This window comes from Suncus etruscus, chromosome 5, assembly GCF_024139225.1.
Source record: "Suncus etruscus isolate mSunEtr1 chromosome 5, mSunEtr1.pri.cur, whole genome shotgun sequence".
Taxonomy (NCBI): domain Eukaryota; kingdom Metazoa; phylum Chordata; class Mammalia; order Eulipotyphla; family Soricidae; genus Suncus; species Suncus etruscus.
Genome location: NC_064852.1, coordinates 50,450,027 through 50,472,602, shown reverse-complemented (window position 1 = coordinate 50,472,602; position 22,576 = coordinate 50,450,027). Strand labels below are relative to the sequence as shown.

The 22,576-nt window shown below is 38.9% G+C and overlaps 2 protein-coding genes across 9 annotated transcripts in view; one reads left to right on the top strand and one right to left on the bottom strand.

The window, feature by feature from the left end:
* PRPF40A (pre-mRNA processing factor 40 homolog A) overlaps positions 1 to 2,588 on the top strand; it is a 49,716-nt gene extending 47,128 nt beyond the window's left edge. For all 6 annotated transcript variants that reach the window (XM_049772993.1, XM_049772990.1, XM_049772994.1 and 3 more), the window contains 2 exons: positions 637 to 768; positions 2,230 to 2,588. In XM_049772993.1, coding sequence (XP_049628950.1) covers positions 637 to 768; positions 2,230 to 2,322 — 225 coding nt within the window. In that variant the 3' untranslated portion in view covers positions 2,323 to 2,588. The remainder of the gene's footprint in view (positions 1 to 636; positions 769 to 2,229) is intronic.
* A 9,384-nt stretch (positions 2,589 to 11,972) lies between these two features.
* Positions 11,973 to 22,576, bottom strand: part of FMNL2 (formin like 2) — a 350,132-nt gene continuing 339,528 nt past the window's right edge. Inside the window, exons 25-26 of one of the 3 annotated variants that reach the window (XM_049773056.1) lie at positions 21,393 to 21,516; positions 11,973 to 14,105 (exon numbers count right to left, since the gene is read on the bottom strand). In XM_049773056.1, the coding sequence (XP_049629013.1) occupies positions 13,996 to 14,105; positions 21,393 to 21,516 (234 nt within the window). In that variant the 3' untranslated portion in view covers positions 11,973 to 13,995. Of the gene's footprint in view, positions 14,106 to 16,635; positions 16,985 to 21,392; positions 21,517 to 22,576 lie in introns of those variants that run through there. The other 2 variants (XM_049773055.1, XM_049773057.1) reach the window with 2 other exon arrangements.

The window sequence follows — 22,576 nt, the reverse complement described above, 5'->3', positions numbered from 1 at the left end:
GTAAAGAATGCATTGTAGGGCCAGAGAGATAGCATGGAGGTAAGGTGTTTGCCTTGCATGCAGAAGGACAGTGGTTCAAATCCTGGCATCCCATATGGTCCCCTGTGTCTGCAAGGCCTATTTCTGAGCCAGGAGTAGCCCCTAAGTGATGCCGGGCATGACCCCAAAACCAAAAAAAAAAAAGAAAAAAGAATACATTGTAAATTTTCTCAGTATCAATTTCAGCAAAGAATTTTAACTTTCTACCTAATGGGTGATTAATCTTAGATACAGTGTTCTATGTATTTATATACATTATATTATATATTATATTTATATGTATAAATCAGAGACTTGAGAGATTAGAGTATTTACCTAACAAAAATAATAGTGTCCTCTAAGCCCTTGGCTGAGTGAAGCTCTGTTAGTGATTTATTTTTAACTTTACGTGGATATCATTCCTTCCCTAGAAAAGAGCAGTAACTACCTCTGACGAATCTTTGAAGTGTTAAAGAATCCTTGAGTTGACAATGAATTGTACTATTCTAGGAATAAGTAGTTCTTAATAATCTTACTACAGAGGTTCTTAAATATTATTTGTAAACATAATGATCAAAAGAAGTCAAAGCACTGACTCTTTTTCTTTAACTTACACAGGATTCACCAGAATCAGATGCAGAGCGAGAAAAGGATAAAAAAGAAAAAGACCGGGAAAATGAAAAAGACAGAACTAGACAAAGATCAGAATCAAAGCACAAATCACCTAAGAAAAAGACTGGAAAAGATTCTGTGAGTATTTAGAATATTTTTACCTCTGAGTCACATTTTTTTTTATCTATATAAGCCATGAAAGAAATTTGTTTCTTTTTATATTCTCTTGAGGGGAGGGGTGAACACACCCAGCGGTGCTCAGGGATTATTCCTGGCTCTGCGCTCAGGAATCGCTTCTGGCAGGCTTGGGGGACCATATGGGTACTGAGGATTGAACGGGCCTATTCAAGTTGGGGGCATGCAAGTCAAATGCCCTACCACTGTTCTGTTGCTTTGTCCCCTCCTTTTTATATTCGTGTGTGTGTGTGTGTGTGTGTGTGTGTGTGTGTGTGTGTGTGTGTGTGTGTGTGTGTGTGTGCTCGTTTTTATATTCATGTGTGTGTGTGTGTGTGCTCCTTTTTATATTCGTGTGTGTGTGTGTGTTTTCTGCATGAAAGGCAAAATGCCTTACCTCCATGCTATCTCTCCGGCCCCCTTTTTATATTCTTAATATAGCGTTCTGTAATTCTTTTAAGCTATTTCTAATTTCACTAAGATATACTACTGTATTTGGGGAAGGTATCAGGCTCTTTTTAAGTATTGTAATTGTTACTAAATCCAGTTTCAAAAGGTGACATTTTGATCACTTTCTGAAGGTTAGCAATGTAGCTATTAGTAGAGCACTTGTCTTGAATTTTTCAGGCACTGAGCTCATTCTCCTTCACCCCTCACCCCTATTCTCACCGCATGTTGTCTGAGTGTAGGGAATTAACTCCATGAAGGGATGGGAAGAATAGGCAGTCTTTCCACTTTTCAAAGGTCATGTCTCACAGATGTAATAATATTTTTGTTTGATTTTTTTTTTCTACCTAAGTCTTTTTGTTTTGTTTTTGCTTCGTGGGCTATACCCAGTGACACACAGGTCTTTCTCCTGGCTCTGCTCTCAGGAATCACTCCTGGCAGCAGGGGACCCTATGGGATGCTGGAGCTGAAACCCAGGTCATCTACATGCAAAAAGCCCTTCCTGCTGTGCTGTTATTCCACCCCCCAGCCTAGTAGGTTCTATCCTACTCATTATTTACCTGTGTGCAGTTGAATTCTGAAAAACTAACAAAATGTGGAATAACAATCTATGCAAAATTTTTTATTAAATGGAAAAATATTATTCATATTCACAAAAAGCAAAAATAAAAGTTCATATATATCATTTGTGCTGATTTTCATATTAATGTAAACTGAAAATAACATTGTACAAAAGCCTCAATTTAAGTTACTTATCTTTCTCTAGTATATCCAAGGAGTTTTCCTCTCGGTAGCCTGTTTAGTTTTGGGGAAAGCAATTACTCATTCAACCCTACCAGTAAAATTAAGATATTTATTTTTGCTAAAAAGAACTCATATAGATTTTGACATTTTTTCCCCCAGAAAATGTATTATCATTAAAGTAGTTCTTAATTGCTTTATATTGACACTTTCTAATTGAATCAATTAATCTTTCAGGGTAATTGGGATACTTCTGGCAGTGAACTAAGTGAAGGAGAATTGGAAAAACGAAGAAGGACCCTTTTGGAGCAACTGGATGATGATCAATAAATTATACCAAATATGTTTACAGTATGATTTAAAGTCTGATTCAGACCAGGACTCTATTTTAAGTTCGATTGAAATAACACTGGGTTTTAATTTTATCACAGAAAAAAAAGTGCATTTAAGTATTGTTATTGTGGACTTTATAAAAGGAAATTGAAAATAACTTTTGATTCTATAACAAGAATCATATTTTCATACTGTCTTTCTGTGACCCTTTCATAGGGCACTGTGGGATGGATTAAAGGTGGCAATTTATTGGTAACTGCAAATGTCTCTACTTTGTTCTAAAATCTAAGTCATGAGGTGATTTGATTTACTTTAACAGAAGTTGGATTTTAAAGACACAATTACAATCTTTTTATATCTTGTAGTATAAAAAAAGCACCAGCAATTAATAAAACTGCTTGATTGTGCACTTCCCAACTGGTTAAAGCCGATTTGACCTTTTATGGTAAACTCAGAAATAGATGTTCTTAATGGGAATCTGGTAGACCCTTAATTATGGTGGTGCTAATTAATTAGCACTATCTTAAAGCCACCATTATTTTTTATGAAACATCTGGCTACATTTTTAAAAGGCTATTGTGAGGGCATTATTTTGAGGTGATGTTTAAAGTTAACATCAAATCAAATTGTAAATTAGTTGGAATATATTGCCTTAAGGACCTACTAAAGAATGTGCCACCAAACTTTAAGTGATGGTTGCAATATCCTTGTCTAAACACAAAAATCAATGTTGCTTAAAGATTTCTTTAAGAGTTGTCGCCTTTTTTTTTTTTAATCCAATCTTTCTCTTTTTTCCATTGAGGAAGTCTTTCATCTTCCCTAGTCACTGAGAAGCATTGACTTCGTGATACACATTCTAAAGCATTTCTGATTTGAATATTTTTGTACATTTTTATCAATTATTAAACCTTCTCTTCTAGTGTGTACTAGTATTTATTTCTACTTAAACTGCTCAGCTCTTTAAAAAAAAACCACCTAATTTAAACCTATGTTTAAATTAAACCTAAATTCCTTCAATTTTGCTTCATACCCACATAGTTTACTTTCCCTTTTTTTTTTTTAAAGAAAAGTATTTTAAGAATTTAATTTTATAAATTGAGACCAGGGAATATCTCAAAGAGCTGGAGTTCATGCACTAAGCCCTGCGTTCAATCCCCAGAATCTCACCACCACTTCCCCTGTACTTCTGGACACTCTGGTGGGCTTAGTCTAGCACTGCTAGGCTTAGTAGCGCCACATGGCCAGGGTGAATATTGTCAGGAGTTGGCCTGCAGGTCCCTCACCACTGCTTTTGGCCTGCATCTCACCCCCACCCCCAGAAAGATCAGTCCTTTTGAGGCCCCTATATATTTTTGGGGGGGGATCTGTGAACTTCCTACAGAATATTTTAGAATCAATGGTTCTAAGCTCAAGTACTCTTTACGTACTAAAGATTAGTAATGTATTTTATACTGTTTCCTTCAGTGCAGGAGTTTGTTGTTTTTTTTTTTAATTTTTTTTTAATTTTTAGCACATAGGATAGGTCCTCAGAATTAAAATATTTACTTTTTCCCTTTAAGTTGTATTTAAAATGAAAATTTTTGACTTTCTTCCACCACCCTAAATAATTTGAAGTGTGGGACTGACCAAACATTTTTCATCCTGCTCCTGTATTTCAATTAATTCCAGTATCTACTGTTGAAAACCTCAAATGACGGGCCAATGATGGGAGGGAAGGCTATTGAAATTTCTAAACTTCTGCCTAGTCATTTTCTGCTGTGAAATATGTCATGACTTTGTAGAAGATGAGAGTCACTATCTTTAAAAAGTGTGAAGTGATCAAGTTGCTTGCTTAAGGTTAGTTCTATACTGTATTAGAAACAAACAAGCAAAAAAAAAAAATTTGGTTACAGGGAGTTGCCTAAAACTTAATTTTCAGAGGTCCGGTTACGATAGTTGATACTGCTAATCATGTTAGAATACTTGGCTTGGAAGTCAGCGGTCATTTAAAATATGCATATGATACTGGCAGGAGATTACTAGTGATGTTTCACAGGAGAACTTAGAATCTGTAAAATTTCGTTTTAATTCCTTTCATTAGTTCCATGGATGATTTTTTTTTTAAATACAACTTTAAGATTTTAATTTTTCTATTTAAATAAAAACTTTTGATGTATTTAGCATGTCCTTAAGATAGATTTCTGTATTTCTTATAGAGATATTTTTGTCTTATCACCTCCAAACTTCCTACAAGACAATATAAAATCAAGCTTCCTTGTAATTCAACTTTGAAAATTATTTGATCCTACTCAGAAGTAATGAAAAAAATTGCAAGTCAGAATAAATACATCATCCTTGTTAGGAGAGGTGTTTATAATCTTTACCTTTGGTGATCTTGTCAAATAAGATTTAGATGTCAGAAAGAGAGACTGTACTATCTGAAGGCACAGAAGATGTGGGGCGATTTTGTTTTATAAGGAAGAGTTCTTTATGTCTATTTTAACCTACTAAATGTGGTTTTGTATCTTCAGCTTGTTAAAAGCTAAACTATCTGGAACATTGGTTCTGTTAGAGATGAGGAAAGGTGTTTATTTTTTAAATTAATAGTTTTCCAACAAGCCTAAGACTTGGGAAAATACTGAATGTTTACCTTCTCTCTCTCTCTTTTGTTTTTGTTTATTTGTTTGTTTGTTTTTGATTTTTGGGCCAGTGACGCTCAGGGGTAACTCTTTGCTGTGTGCTTAGAAATCATTCCTGGCTTGGGGACCATATCGGATGCCAGGGGATCAAACCGAGGTCCATCGTAGGCTAGCTTGGGCAAGGTAGATGCCTAGCTAGTGCCACCACTTCGGCCCCTACTTTCTCTCAATATCATTTGTATAACAATTCCTAGAAAAAAATTCATTTTTGTTTTGTTTTTGGTACATACCTAGTGACAGGGGTTACTCCTGGCTGTGCACTCAGAAATCGCTCCTGGCTTGGGGGACCATATGGGACACTGCAGGAAAGAACCTAGATCTATCCTAGGTTAGCGCGTGCAGGGCAAATGCCCTACCTCTGCACCACTGCTCCAGCTCCTGAAAAAAATGATTTTTATATGTCATCAAAACTGAAACCTCACAACCTGATTTTTATTTTCCTGTTGGTTCATAATTCCTGTCAGAAAATTGAATGTTAAATGATTTGCACTTGTTTCCAAGAACATTTAAATGACACTTATATTTATTTTTGAGATTCTGTTGTTTACATTACAGGTAATAATAGTTTGTTGTGCTTATAATTCCAACAAGGGCTAGAGAACATTACAGCTGATAGGTTCTTGTTTTGCACGCAGGTGACCTGAGTTTGATCCCTAGCACCATATACAGCCCCCAAGAACCCGCTGCCAAAGTACTTACTGTCAGGAGTGATCTATCCCTGAATCCTAAGCATTGTCCCCGAAAAAGTCATAACAGTGCTGTAAATATAAGGGATGGTTCTGTAGTTTACATAGTGACAACATTTACATTTCATTACTCCAAGTAGCTTGTGCACATAAGAGTACTTCTTAATACTTCCAAGTAAATTTGATAATAAACAGCTGTTTTTATTTTAGCTTGCTAGTGCCTAGCTTAATATAACCATAAAATGATAAAGATTCACTTACAGTAAAGAATCCTTAATTTATCTGGTTTCAAAAATGAAAATTCCTAAACTACTTCATATGTATACTTTTCTGCAGTTTTATGTTTTTATTTTTCCAAAGTGCCTGTATCCTGTAGTTAGAGGCTTTTTTCTTAGATCACCAATGTTCATCTGTCAATTCACAGACGTGTGCATTTTCACAAACTTTTCCTGCTGGGTTGATTAAAAGATACATTTGAAAAAAAAAAAACCACAAAAAACAAAGAGATTGAAAATTGCTGATATAAATGATCCTTTACTGGTAATGATGACCTTATTGATGAATAGGTAGACACTTCGCTTTACATTTTAGCTTCTTTTATTAAAAAAAAAAAGTTAAGTGCTATTTGAAAGAAAACTTTCTATTCAAATAGTAACGAGGGAGGCATGATGAATTCTTATTAAAATTTATTTGGGTATTAAAGTATATTGTGTTATTTAAATATAGGTTCCCTGAACATGGCCAGAAGTGAGTCCTGAACACAGGTAGCCAGGAGCAAGTCCTGAGCACTGCTAGGTGTAGCCCAAAACCCAAAAAATAAAAACTAAAAAAATAAATATAAGACTACTACAGAATTAAGCATTTCCTTTGCATGCAGCCAACCTGAGTTTGATCCCTAATATCCCATGTGGTACCCAAGACTCCATAGATACCTGAGCCTGGAGTAATGCCTGACAAGTGTGTGACTCAAAAACCAAAATTTCTTGAAAGGCAAAGCTACTAATAATTTTTATCTAAAATTCTGACGTTTTTCTTTTGAGAATATTTTAATACTCTATAGAATTTAATTTGTGTATTCTTATTTTTTTTTTTTTAATTTTTGGGCCACACCCGGTGGTGCTCAGGGGTTACTCCTGGCTATCTGCTCAGAAATAGCTCCTGGCAGGCACGGGGGACCATATGGGACACCGGGATTCGAACCAACAACCTTTGATCCTGGATCGGCTGCTTGCATGGCAAACACCGCTGTGCTATGTCTCCGGGCCCAATTTATGTATTCTTAATATAAAACTTTACTTGATTTGCATATAGCAAAATACCATTATGGATAATTTTCATGGAACTGTTCTTGTAAGTTTATTATTTATAATCTCAGTTTGTGGCTCTGGTACTGGTATATACCATAAATTCTTAAGTCTCCCTTATACTTTTTACCTTGATCTAGTTTTTCAGATGTTTTTGATTTGAATGGGTGTCATTTTCTCAGGCAAGGATTTGTTTCACTACTGTTGTGCACATTAGGCATTTTATGGAGTGACTATAAACTGTTAGTTGATTTAGGTATTCATTCAGTGTCCTCGACATCCTTAGGCACTTAAGGGCTTGAAAAAACACCTTCATAAAAACAAACCCACAACTAAAGCCAAATATATGAAGTGCACTTAAGATAATTCTAGTTAGTGTATCTTAACTGTTACTTCAGAAATGTTCAGTGGCTTGTTAGATAAACTTCCTTGTTATTTTTCAGTGGGAAAGGATGATTTAAAACCTAACTTTTATATATTGACTAATACGCTATACTAGTTTTAAGGAAGTGACTTTCGTTTGAAAAACTAACACTTCACTAGATGAAAATTGGTCCAAATGGTTTTAAAAGTCACAGTAGGAGCCTGGAGCATTGGCGCAGGATGTAAGGCATCTGCCTTGCACGTGCTAGCCTATGACAGACCGTGGTTTGATCCCCTGGTGTCCCATATGGTCCCCCAAGCCAGGAGCGATTTCTGAGCGCATAGCCAGGAGTAACCCCTGAGTGTCACCGGGTGTGGCTCACAAAAAAATAAAGTCACAATAGCAAAATATCAATAAGACCTACCAAAGCAGCTGCTTTTTATAGGCACTTAGATGTTATTGGGGCTGATATGTAGGTGAAACTGAAAATGAGATTTCTGTTCATATACCCACATTTCCTCTTATTCTTCCATTTTATTTACCTTTACCTGGTCTAAATTCCTTAGTAATGGCAGAAAATTGACATTTTTAAAACCTGCATAGAAAACTGATTTTGTGACTCAGGATCTAGTTTAATAAGGACATCTCATTGTTAATAGATTGGTAAATGATTTAATCTGGCAATTGCCCCAGCATTAGATTGTTCACATTTTAGGAGCAGTGAAATATTCTCACCCTTACTTTTTATTCAGATAAGACAGTGGCTGCCTAACCAGATGAAATTTAAGCCATTCTTTAATGTTGTTCCTTGGGGCATCTAGATGTAATATTTTTATTTATAAACATCTGTTTTGGGTCCAGCCTGCAAACTTACTTGGTAGGTTTTAAGTCTACCTACCTCTACAGCTAAACTGAAGACTTTTTCTGCAAGTTGAGCATAGGGATAATAGGTTTCTATTTGTCTGTTTGTATGATCAGATTTTCTCTTGTTTATATACTGTTCTAATGTTAAAAAAGCTTAGTTATAAAATTAGACATTTTGTAAATAAAAATAATTTATTAGAAAAATTGACATCTTTTTCAACTAAGTTGGGTTTGTGTCAACATTTTCTTTAACACCCTCATTGCAGAAGTTCAGTGCTTAGATTTTAGCTGTGCATAGTATTCCATGGTTTAATACTATCATTTGGTACCAGAGTGATAATACAGCAAGTAGGACACTTATCTCACATGCAACTGACATGGGTTTGATTCTCTGGCATTCTACATGGTTCCATGTCCTGCCAGGATGATCCCTGAGCTGAGCTAGGAATAACTCCTGAACACCAATGGGTGTGGCCCCAAAACAGAAAAAAACTTAAACTATCTTTAACTATAAAGTACAATCACCCAAAAAGTTAGCCAATGTTACAGACATTTGTTTCTTCAATTATTCTCTATTGGTGGGCTGTAGTTTACAAAGAAATAGAAACCATGGGGCTGGAGAGATAGTATGGAGGTGTAAGGTGTTTGCCTTTCATGCAGAAGGTCATTGGTTCAAATCCCAGCATCCCATATGGTCCCCTGAGCCTTCCAGCAGCGATTTCTGAGCATAGAGCCAGGAGTAACCCGTGAGCGCTGCCGGGTATGACCAAAAAAAAAAAAAAAAAAGAAATAGAAACCAGATTAACCTTGGAGTATGAGTTAGGCTACCGTATTTTCCGGTGTATAAGACGACTTTTAAAACAAAAACAATCAACTGAAAATCGGGGGTCGTCTTATACGCTGAGTATATCCTGAAAATGTTTCAATATGCCATTAAACGAAAAAAAAAATCAGGCCGCTGAGTTTCCAAATCTCTTTCTTGGGGGCTCCCAAACAGTACCCAGGAGATCTGGGGGCCACTTCTGGCAAAACCCAGCTAACCATGTTGGTGGTTCAGTGCTAGGGTCTGAGGATGGGGTGTTGTTTGGTTCATGCAGTGGGGGAGATTAACTGACGCCACCAGGGAATTGCCAGAAAAGGTGCCTATGATAAAGGACCAATCACTGCAAGGCTGCTCGGACCACCTCTCTAACTCAGCAATCCAGGCTGGCTTTTGATGCATGCAAATTAGACAATGTTCTGGACCCGAATCAACACTGTCAAAAGCCTGCTCAGATTGGCCAGAGTCAGAGTCTATGACAGTATATCCTTTGAACCTTTGCTTGTTGTGATTGGCTCACTGTGGTACATACAGTTGCAGCACAGGAACGTTCTGTCTGATACAGGGAATATAGGCCTAAACCTATGTTTTAACTGAAAATTAGGGGGTCGTCTTTTTTTTTTTTTTTTTTTGGTTTTTGGTTATTGGGCCACACCCGGTAACGCTCAGGGGTTACTCCTGGCTATGCGCTCAGAAGTTGCTCCTGGCTTGGGGGACCATATGGGACACCGGAGGATCGAACCGCTGTCCGTCCAAGGCTAGCGCAGGGAAGGCAGGCACCTTACCTTTAGCGCCACCGCCCGGCCCCAGGGGGTCGTCTTATACGCCGAAAAATACGGTAATACTTTTTTTTTTCAGATATTTTTGATAAAAGTACTAAAGCTAACCAAATACTTAATATACATTTTTACTTTTATAATAATCGTTTATAGAAATTGGTGCAAAATTAGACTCGTCTGGGCCAGATAGAGTTCTTGTCTTAAATCTAGCTAACCCGGCCTCAAAACAAGTAATAAAATGAGGGGATTCTAGGTTCTGATGAGATAGTATAGCAAGTAGGACATTTACCCTTGCACATACTGTCTCAGATTCAATCTCTTGCTTGCCACGTGGTCTCCCAAGCACTGGCGGAATGAATGCTGAGTGCAGAGTTGGGCATAAAAGCCCTGAGCACAGCTTTGAGTGGGACAGAAACAAAAGATTGGCGAATTCTACAAATTGTAGAACTGGATAGAAAAGCCCAACTGTGCTGAACAAAAGGGTCTAATTTGTACACTTTCAGAACATAAACTTTTAGTTTATGGGAAATGGGAATAGATAGGTTTTAAGAGTTCTGTGTCATGAGACACTTAGGCTAGTATAAAACAAGACCTACTGTAAGGAAACCACTTTGTAGCATATAAGGCTTCAACTAGATTATTTAATCAGCACCCCAAAAAATGGCACTGAGCGCCCAGAGCAATAGCGCAAGTGCTAGGACTTTTGCCTTGCAACCGCTGACTTAGGACAGACCGTGGTTTGATCCTCCGTCTTCCCCATGCCAGGAGTGATTTCTCAGCTCATAGCCAGGAGTAACCCCTGAGCCCCACCAGGGGCCAAACAAACAAAAAGAAATGGCACCGAATTGAGAATGATCCTAGTGCAAGAATAATTTCTTAAAAGGGGCCATAGAGTACAGTACAGTGAATAGGACATTAGCTGGCCCAAGTTCTTTCCCCAGTGTCTCTGGGTATGCCCCCTACCCATCTACAAAAAGAAAAGTCATTCTGTTTCTTTTTTTTGGGGGGGGGGGGGCACACCGAGTGGCACCTGGGTTAATCTTGGCTCTATGCTCAGAAATCACTCCTGGTAGGCTCGGGAGGCCATAGAGCAGCGATGGCGAACCTATGGCTTGTGTGCCCGCTGTGGTAGGCGAACGCCTTGCAGCTGGCACGTGGGAAGGTCCGCAATTAAGATACTCGGCCCGGCGGGAGGCGAGTGTACCAACCAGTGTCTGCTTTGCAGATCACATGGCAACAGGGCCAGACTGGTCATTGGGAAGACGTGCTGGCACATTGAGGAAATTCTTTGGTTTTGTGCGGCAGTTTAGAGAATGCTAGGGATCGAACCTGGGCTAGCTGTGTGCAAGGCAGGCTCCTTTCTGTTCTGTTGCTTGGCCCCAGAAAAAAAATCATTCTGTAAATTGTAGGTGGTTTTTAAAACAGATTTCTTAAGTTTAAGTTAAAATTTTTCATTAATTTCAAAAAGCAGTAATTGTTACACATAGGTGTCTGAGTTAGCATTACAAATAGCACTGTGCAGTGGATAGTGGAAGAGAGGCAAGCTGCTTGCTTACAATTTGTCAAATCTTAGAGGAGAGGTGCCATCTTGCCAACCACGATTGCTGGTGGGTTTTTTTGGTTTTGGTTTTGGTTTTTGCGTCACACCCAGCAGCGCTCAGGAATTACTCCTGTCTCTATGCTCAGAAATCACTCCTGACATGCTTGGGGGACCATATGGGATGTTGGGATTCGAACAGCTGCCCTTCTACATGCAAGACAAATGCTCTAGCTCCATGCTATCTCTCCGGCCCCCACGATTGCTGTTTTTATGGAAGCAATGAGTCTGTAATTACAAGTTGGAGACACATCCCTTCATTTCCAAAATCGTTATTTGGTGGCTACTTTGTATTTTGCAAGCTGTCAAATTCTTAGAGGGATTAGAAGGATTAGAGTGCATGTTTTTATGTGGGAGCCCTTCTTTAGTCCCTAATAGTGAACATGTTCCAAGTACTGCAGTATGTGATTAACCCCCCCAAAAGGAATTTTCCTAAAGCTTAGGCAAATTTAGATTCTGAATTCAAGTAATAAAATACATTCTACTTGTAGATATAAAGACACAGAAGTACAAAACTGCTTTAAGAAAATATATACCATTGAAGAACCACAAGAATAGTGTAAATAGTTTATTTGTTCATATGCCATGAAAAGACCAGAAAAGTAACAATGAACTGCTTTTATAAAACATATCTAATATTGCTATGAAGCAGGCCCATTAATAGACACAGAAAAAGAACATGCCAAAATTATTGTCTGTTTTTAAGTAAACACAATTATTTCAGCATATGCTTATGAGCTTTGAGCTTTGGGAACAAGATCGTTTTATTGAAGGACTATTTGTGTTGTATCTGTCAATTTTTTTATATCAAAATGAGTCAAACTTAAGACACAATCTTGGCACATTCTTTTTGAAGGACACATTTATGAAAATGTGCTAGCAGGTGGCAGTTTAAAAGTATTCTCTGTAAATTGGTATACTAATGTGAAATGTAACTGATCCCTAAACTGTCCTTGTAGTTAAATATATATTAAAAAAACTATAAGTTAAAATAATATTCAGATTGTATAGAATAGGCTGATGCATTTTTAAACAATATTTACAATATTACCCAGAGGCTTAGGTGGGGATTAAAGAGAAGTGTAAAAACCATAAAAAACTGCACCAATTTCATAGCAAAATATCTGTACATTTAAAAAGAGATATAACTACACATTATCCAAGGAAGATGGAACCTTCACCAAGGAGTTCACATAAAGCACAACAAAAAGAATTCAGTGGTTAAATACTATACAATAAACTTTACAATTAATATAATGATGTACCTAGTTAAGCCAGAAGCAGAATGTATATTATGAAAAAGTACAAATTAGCTTTAGTCCAGTTTTTGACTTTGGAATGGATCAAGTGCCCTGCCAGAGATGAGGCAAAGGAAAAATAACTATGGCTTAGCTATTTAACCCCATTACCTATTGAAACTTAATCCTGATGAGAATATTTCAGCAATTTAATTGCAATTCCCGGTGAAGTAAACTGGGAAGTGCTGGAAAAGAGTAGAGGGGTTAAGGTGCTTGCTTAATATGCCAATGACACCAGTTTAGTCCAGCACCTCATAATCTGTGCATTGACAGTTTAGGGCCAAAAAATTTTTTTAGAGTAAACTGGAAAATAGGACACTTACTGTTCCAAATGACAAATGTGTCTTCCAATTTACAAAAGGGGGGTGGAGGGGAAGAACCTTGCGATTGTCAGGAGAATGTAAGGCCTGGTTACTAACACTACACTTGACTAGCAGAAGTAATCTTGAATGCTTTGTTGAAAGAGCTAGTGATAGTTTCCCCTGGCGAGCAAGGCACTGATTTCTAATCTCAGGGCTGACCCATAATGGTCTCAACTCCAAATACTGATTACTGAGATGTTAAGTTTAGTGCTAATTAATAAATACATTTGCATTGTTTAAAAGCTGCCTGTAAAGAAGACAGTACTGCAAAGAAATCTTAGATGTATTTCTATTTTGTGGACGGTTTTCATAGTCATTATACCTTACCACAGAAATAGTATGTAGAATGTGAAACAAGACTGGGTTGAGTGACCTTATATGACACTACATTTGCATCCTGTTTGGTCTTCACTAGGTAGGGCTTGGTTATGGACAAAGTTGATTTCTCCCATATCTGGCAAACCCTTGAAAATACAATACAGGTGTGTATGGTTGAAAAAATAATTCCTTAGAAGACATCTCAGCAAGAAGCCCACAGCATATGCAACCATGTTATTTACAACTTTTTGGGAAACCAGGGTGGGCCATCATAGGACAATCACAATGGCAGGTAGTGAATGTAATATGACATTTACATTTTGGTTAAAAAATTGTGTGACATATTGATGTGTAAAAAAAGATACCTAATCAAATCAAATCCTATTGCTTTGATTAATCTGAGCAGGTACTTCCACTTTTAGGCACTTGTTAACAAAGTTTGAAAGGATAGCCCATTTTAAGTTCCTATTAGTCTGCTTGATCTGAACCCTTAACAATGTTTTATTTTCAAGGCTGCAGTTTAATGGTAGCACGTAAAGTTCACGTGGACAATTTCATTCACACACACCCTCAATTCATATAGGCCGGTCTCTCTCAGGTTCATATGGTTATTTCGGCACCATTAACAGAACGCAAGTTCTGATCATCAAAGCGCCGCCTGACACTTCTTCTCACCGCATCGGCTCGTCTGTATGGTTGGTTTCTAAGATCTGCAAAGAGGAAAACATCAGTGAGAATTGCAACCTTTAATATTATCTAAGCAAGACAGGCCAGCTGGCAGCCAATCAAAGCAGCTTGTGGAGAGGAGACAACTAAAGACCCTTCAAATTTACTGAGTATTTGAGCCAAAGAAGTATTATCCTATGGATAGCCTCTTATAAGAATATACAGAGAACGTTTGTGACATTAACCAGGGTATTTTTTTAAAAGGTTTCAGTTAGAAATAGCATGAATTGGGGCCAGAGCGATAGCACAGCAGTAGGGCATTTGCCTTGTATGCGGCCAACCTTGGACAGACCTAGGTTTCATTCCTGACATCCCAAATGGTCTCCAGAGCCTGCCAGGGTGATTTTTGAGCGCCAAGCCAGGAGTAAGTAACTTCTGAGCATTGCTGGGTGTGGTCCCCCCACCCAAAATAAAAATAAAAATAAATAGCGTGAATTCTGTTTTTCCCTCCCCTGGGAACCTGAATATAAAAATTAAAATAAAATTTTATTGTAAAACTAACAAAATCCACTGCCCTATATTTCAACATTGAACAGTGTGTGTGTGTGTGTGTGTGTGTGTGTGTGTGTGTGTGTGTGTGTGTGTGTGTGTGTGTTACTCCCAGCAGCAATGGGGTTACTACTGGTCTCTGCTCAGAAAATACTCCTACAAGGCTCAGGTAACTATATGGGATACCAGGGATTGACCCCAGGTCAGCCACATGCAAAGCACAAATGTCCTACCCACTGCTATTGCTCCAGCACTAACATTGAATTTTTTTTTAATTTTTTTTTAACATTGAATTTTTAAACAAGGAAGGAAACTCCTGCTTAGCAGTTTATAGACACAGGTTCTGTTTATTCCATTGTTAGCTGAAATTATGTAAATTAGAAGTGTTCAATCACAAAAATATTAAGCTGGAGATAGAGCCTTGCCTTGCATGTATAAGAACTTGAGTTCAGTCCTGGACAACTAACATAATTAATCAAAATAGTTCTGCATTTTAAACTTTCCTGGCATCCATTCTTAATTTAAAATAAAAGTCACATGCCTTATGTCAAATTAAATGTCAAATTAAAAAAAAATTGCCTTGTAGAGACCAGAGCAATAGTACAGTGGGTAGGACTTTTGCCCTTCTCATAGCAAACCTGACTAAGATCCCTGGCATCCCATTTGGCCCTGAGCATCTCAAGGAATGACCCCTGAGTGCAGAGCCAGGAGTAACACCTGAGGACTGCCAGATGTGACCCCAAAAACAAAATAAGTCTTGTATGTATTCAAGTAGGCAGTTTTTTGCTGGAATAAAGTATTGTGCTTGCATTCTTAATATGAAAGCATGTTTTCTTGAAGGTTAAAGCTTTATTCTGATGATATAGTGGGGGTGGGGGACAGACTTAATACTTTTTTCTTCTTGTGCAGCTAATATGTTTCCCTTTCAATATTGCAATAGTGCAATTGATTGTTTAAAGAAATACTCCAACTTTAGAAAGGAAAAGAGTTCAAAAATAAATCATCTTAATTACTTTACCTATCCAGTAGGCTGAAAATGAAATTCACAAGTGAAAGATTGGCCAGTGTTTTCAGTTTTGGTTTTTGGGTCACACCCAGTGATGCTCAGGGGTTACTCTTGGCTATGCACTCAGAAATCGCTCCTGGCTTGGCCGACCATATGGGACACCGGGGGATCAAACCGCAGTCCGTCCTACGCTAGCACATGTAAGACATGCCTTACTGCTCTGCGCCACCGCTCCGGCCCCTGATCTGTTTATTTTTAAATCTTATAGTAATACTAGTAATCTAACCTAAAAACCAGGGCTCTTGACTTCCCTTAGGGAATATATAAGATCCAAGTGTCTTTTCTTTTTTTTTTCCTTTTTCTTAAGAGGGGACACACTTGGCAATGTTCAGGGGTTACTCTGGGCTTTGCACTCAGGAATTGTTCGTGCTCACAGGACCATATGAGGTGCCCAGGATCAAAATGGAGTTGGCTGCATGCAAAGCAGACACCCTACCCACTATTGCTCTGGCCCTGGGTCCAAATTCTTACCTGACAACAAATTGGGTTGAAAATGAGCTAGAAAGCTGTCAGGTTAAGCATACTCCCTACCAGTTTCTGATTGGCCCTGCCCTGCTTCTGATATAAAAATGTAGCTCCTCCTGTCCTAATCTGTATGAGTTCTGCTTCCTGGCCCAGAAAATTAATGGAAAGGAAATGAAATTCACTTTTTTTTTTTTTTTTTTTTGGTTTTTGGGTCACACCTGGCAAGGCTCAGAGGTTACTCCTGGCTCTACGTTCAGAAATCGCTCCTGCCGGGATTCGAACCACCGTCCTTCTGCATGTAAGGCAAATGCCTTCTGCATGTAAGGCAAATGCCTTACCTCCATGCTATCTCTCTGGTCCGAAATTCATTTTTAAGGATATGCAATCAACTAAACTCATTCCTGAGTCTTAACTGTATCAAGATCCTAATCCTTAAAAAAATATTCCTGGGCAGGATCTGCTCTTGGCTCCACATAGTGTTAACCAAAATACTCAGACCTAGAAGAGGGGAAGGGAAGGACAGCCCAACACCTGCAGAAAGTACATAATCCACAAATACCCTTGCCCCAGCCATCACACTTGAAAAAAGTAGGCAAGGAAAAGTCCAACATAGGCTCAGCCTCACATCATTAGAATGTAAGGTGGAAAGATTCATTCCCCTAGTCAGATTCTCACCAGGATCACACTCATAGATTGGCATTGATCTGCATACAGAGAGAAGAGGAAGCTAAGTAAAAAGTGATGCTTGCCAGCTCTGTGTATCCTCCACCACCGGTGTGCTAGAAGAAATCCTTACCCTCGAGTGAACATTTGGAAATTTAGTGATATTATTCTTCTTTAAGGCTAAACAGAAAAAACAAAACAAAAACAAAAAACACAAAATGACTGTTAAGCAAAAATGGGATGAAAATGGAAAGCAATTCAACTTAGTGTTTAACATTCCTGGGCATGTTAGCCAACAGAGGAAGAGTGTGGGGGTCATTATAGGCAGAATTAGACAAAAGGGAAGGATGAGCATCTTCCCACCCAGCCCTGATCACTCAGGTCCAAGCTGCTTTGAAGTTTGGCTCCAGGACAACAGATAGTATAGTAGCAAAACAAACAGCAAAGTGGATGATAGTGTCAAGCTTTGTTAATAAGCAATGCTGGGTAAATACAATGCAGAACACCAAATCATTTGACATCTTCACACAGAGAAACAAGTTCATAGAAAAGAGAATGTCACAAGATAAACAGTTCATGTCAGTCTTAAAATGCGGGTCAAGGGAGGGCTATTTCCCAAATTCAGTGCTCCCTTGTCTTTTCAAAGTAGTCAACTGGATTCTGCAAAGAGGTGAAAGAATTAAGCCTAGTTATTTCCTGAAATAACAATCTTTTTGTCCTTTTCTTTTAATCTCTAAGATGGCACAGGCATTTCTCAAGAAGGATGTGTGTGTGTGTGTGTGTGTGTGAGAGAGAGAGAGAGAGAGAGAGAGAGAGAGAGAGAGAGAGAGAGAGAGAGAGAGAGAGAGAGAGAGAATTCTATTTCTGGTGCTGGTGTGTGTGTGTGTGTGTGTGTGTGTGTGTGTATTACTCCTCTTTGTGGTGCTGGGATCAAATCTTGGCCAGCATGCAAAATAGGCACCTTGCCCTCTGTACTATCACATAAGCCCCAATGAGTAAGTGTTGGCTAATAAATTCCTTGGACTTGACATAAAACAAAATTGCCAGTGAATTGCTATGAATAAGGTAAAATAACAGAGAGCAAATATTTGCTCTCACTTCCTGCCAACTTGCCTCTGTGTGTGTGTGTGTGTGTGTGTGTGAGAGAGAGAGAGAGAGAGAGAGAGAGAGAGAGAGAGAGAGAGAGAGAGAGAGAATTACCCCTGTTTCTGGTGCTGGTGTGTGTGTGTGTGTGTGTGTGTTACTCTTTGTGGTGCTGGGATCAAATCTTGGTGTGTGTGTGTGTGTGTGTGTGTGTGTGTGTGTGTGTGTGTGTATTACTCCTCTTTGTGGTGCTGGGATCAAATCTTGGCCAGCATGCAAAATAGGCACCTTGCCCTCTGTACTATCACATCAGCCCAATGAGTAAGTGTTGGCTAATAAATTTCTTGGACTTGACATAAAACAAAATTGCCAGTGAATTGCTATGAATAAGTAAAATAACAGAGAGCAAATCTTTGCTCTCACTTCCTGCCAACTTGCCTCAACATAGAATTGTTTGAAATTGGGGGTTCTATTCTTGGCACCACAAAAAACAACTAACAAATAATCCAAACCTAACAACAACAAAAAACCACCCCAAACCAGAAGACATGGTCATATTGATAAGTGAAAAGTTTTGAGAATAAAGCTATGAATTGACCACATTAGCTTTTACATACTTCTTGAAAAGGACTCTCTCTCTTTTTTTTTTTTTTTTGGTTTTTGGGCCACACCCGGCATTGCACAGGGGTTACGCCTGGCTGTCTGCTCAGAAATAGCTCCTGGCAGGCACGGGGGACCATATGGGACACCGGGATTCGAACCAACCACCCTTGGTCCTGGATCGGCTGCTTGCAAGGCAAACGCTGCTGTGCTATCTCTCTGGGCCCAGGACTCTCCATTTTAAGCACTCACCATCACACTGTGAGTGACAGCCATGCACAGTATGTATAGTAGTTCTTAACTATGGACAGTTAAGGAAGGCCCAATTTATAGCTGTACAAAAATTCACATAGTTCCTTCTGAAAATCATTTTGCTACTTAAAAGTAGTAAGCATTCCTGAACAGTTTTACTATCAGAGCATGTTAGCTGAATACAAAAAGCCTGATGTAATAGCTATTCAGTCTACTAGAACTCAGTAGGTGCTCAATAAATGTTAAAAGTTAATGACCACCCCTCAGAGCCTGTCAAGAGTGATAGCTGGGGCCGGTGTGGAGGCATAAGCCATGCACTAACCTAGGACGGACCAAGGTTCGATCCCCCATATGGTCCCCCAAGCCAGGAACAATTTCTGAGTGCAGAGCCAGTAATAACCCGAGTGTCACAGGTATGGCCCAAAAGGCAAAAAAAAAAAAAGAGTGATTGCTGAGTGTAGAGACATGAGTAATCCCTGAGCACTGCTGGGTGTGGCCCAAAATCCAAAAGGAAAAAAAAGTTAATGTCTATATAATCAAAAATATTGGGGCCAGAGAGATAGCACAGCAGTAAGGAGTTTGCCTTAGACGCAGAAGGACAGTGGTTTGAATCCCGGCATCCCATATGGTTCCCCAAGCCCGCCAGGAGCAAGTTCTGAGTGTCAAGTCAGGAGTGACCCCTGAGCACTGCTGAGTGTGACACAAAAACAAAACAAAACAAAAATAAAATACCATACTTAAAAATACTCAAAACAATTAGTTGGTTCCTCTCCTGATTCTCAAAGTATTCTATGTAATTTTTCTGGAACAGTCTGTTATGTAGCCCCCATGCAGCCCCCATGCAGTGGCAGCTGTGTAGCTTCAAACATGTAAGTAGCAGTGAATGACAGTTATGACCATTAAAATGAAAAATCATGCAGCAAGAGGGTGACAAACAACATGATGGAGATGGCAAATCCATACTAGGATGTTGATGGCCATGACATACGGAACATAAGAGGTCAAAATAAAACTGTAGCCACCTTTTAAGAGCATCAGTTGAGAAAGAGTAATAGTTTAGTAATGGCATTCTTCAGTGAGAACAGGTTCGCAGAAAAATCGAGAGCCACGCTTGGCGGTGCGAGCAGTAAAGGGCACAGTCTTCAGCACTGCATGGGAAATGACAGCCAAACAAGACAAACAGAAGAATAAAAGGCTAAGATCCATAGCATTAGTACAGGATTAGTACAGGGTTAATCATATCCAAGGAATAGGATTGGGAAAGTGAGCAAGAAAGTGGGAAATGCAATATTATACTCAAGTATTTTCATCAAATCTACAAGAGCTAATCCAACTGAGGCAGGATGGAGGGAAGGGCAGAAAACAAAATATTCCAAGAAGAATGAAAACGACTTGGTAAGCCTATCTTTAACTTCTTCTGGGAGGCTCAAGAGCAAATAGAAAATACATTTTGTCCATCTTACCAGCCAGGGATCAGTGCAACAGAGATCTTGGTGAGTCAAAGGAATGCTAAGCCCTTAAAGTTGAGGTTTGCTCTGCTCTACCAGCAGGTTAATGTAGCCCTCAGGTGCTTTTACCTGTTCCAGATGTTGATCAGAACAGCTTCTCCTTGGTCAGGAGGCCAGGAGAAGTACTAACAACTGAGTTTTCTCTGGGGTGGGGAGGGTCATCTGAAAAGCCACAGTACCATTGGTACTAAGATACCAGGAGGCAGATATATGCAGAACACAGACATGATGTTGAGTTTCAGGATTATTATAAACTGAGGGCTTAAATTGCTCACTCTAAGCAAAGAATTTGATTGACTTCCTTTTGCGTGATTTACTTCCAAAAAATTATAGTTGGGATCGTTTGGGATCCTTGTTTACAATACTGACTAAGCTAGTAACAAGAAATGAGAAATCAAAAATCTTAAGGAGTTATACTTTGTTTACATACTTATGCAAGTTTGCTATTTAGAACAGTTGGAGAAATGTGAGCAACGACTCAATATCTGATATGAAGGACCTGTTTCAGAAGGGCATAATAATGCTGCTGTGAGGCTTGTTTTAGCAGTTTCAATTTTGTTTTTGAAGCTACATACTGCAGGCTACAACTTGATGAGAGAAGAATCAAGCTTCTTATGCACTATTCTTAGTTAACAAATGGCCATTCTCCAACCCTGATTTAGAAACTTATTGACCCAATAGTATATAAACACCAGCTCTGGAAGTCACACTGTAGTTACTCTTTATGAATAAAGAGGTTTTTAAAAAACATGCTGGGAACATTTGCAGGGACTATGGTTAGTACAAAGCCCTAAAAGTGTCCTATCTGCAATGATAAGTAATTGGGCAGTAGCGGTAATGAAGAAGGAAATAGACTGCAGTGACAAGTTGAAGACAAAGGAAATCCTTTAGGACACAGTGAAATCTATAGGGTCCCAGTGCTATAAAGAACAAGTTCTCAGAATTTGGGGGTCTCTTTGATTGTGAGTATACTGGCTAAATATACCACATAGTTCAGACATTAACATGGAACCTCTGTTTAACTTTGAATCTGAATAAGTGAAAAACTCAAAAGCCCATGATAACAGGAGCAGCAAACATTTCTAAGCATGGTCTAGACTAACGAGGTCTCCCTCTGTGGGAGATAGTGATGAAGTATATTTTACCTGTAATAATATCTTCAATGGCACCATCTTTTCCTTCATATACATGTCTATTATCTTTAACTTGCCGCCTTCTCAATTCTGCAATTAACTCTTGCTGCTGTCTTTTTGATTTGTGGGAAGGAGACTAAAAGGAAAAAGAATGGCAGATATTAGTGGGATTGATGGGCACCCAGAAGTGTGAAGATATCGAGAACATGTGGAAGTACAAATACCCTCAAGGGAAAAAAAACACAAAGAATACCATCTAGAAATTCTGCTCAGACACAAGAACACTGGGGAAGCGTCCAGGAGAAAGACACTGAAGAATGCACAAGACACTAATAAGAGAAGTGGACACTGGTGAAAGGATTGTGCTGGAACATTGTACACCTGAAACTCAATGAGGGATAACTGTGTTATTCTCTACTTTATGATTATTTAATTAAAAAAAACTTTTTTAGGGGGCTAGAGTGATAGCACAGTGGCAGAGTGTTTGCCTTGCACTCGGCTACCCAGGACGAACCCAGGTTCAAACCCCAGCATTCCATACAGTCCCCCAAGCTTGCTAGGAGCGATTTCTGAGCACAGAGCCAGATGTAAGGGCTGGGTGTGACCCAAAAACAAAAACAAAACAAAACAAAACAAAACAAAACTTTTTACAACTCCACTAGTAGCAAGAGCAAAACAGGAGCCTTGGACAAGAGGAAAGAACCACCTCATTGGTGCTGGAGTGATAACACAAAAGTAGGGCTTTTGCCTTGCATGCGGCCGACCCGAAACAAACACAAGTTAGATCCCATATGGTCCTTTGAGCCTGCCAGGAGAGATTTCTGAGCAGAGCCAGGAGTAACCCAGAGCACCGCCAGATGTGGCCCAAAATAAAGAACCACCCTCATTACTATCTGGTAAGAATAAACTTCTAAAACTTTGGTGCAGATGCTCAAGACAAAGAATTCAGTCATTTGACAGATGTTTTCAATGAACCTTCCTTCCATGAAACACTCCCTTACATCTCTCGTAGCAAACTAGCTTTCTTCAATGATATCCCCTAGACGTGCTTTACCAGGACATTGAGCCCTCCAATTACTGAAGTATCTGGTTTTGGTTACATATCCTCCTGAGTTTGGACATTACTCTTCACTTAGCATTGCATTCTGTGCTAAACAAGTGATATGGGAAAACATTTCCATGTACAGGAGTCTGAA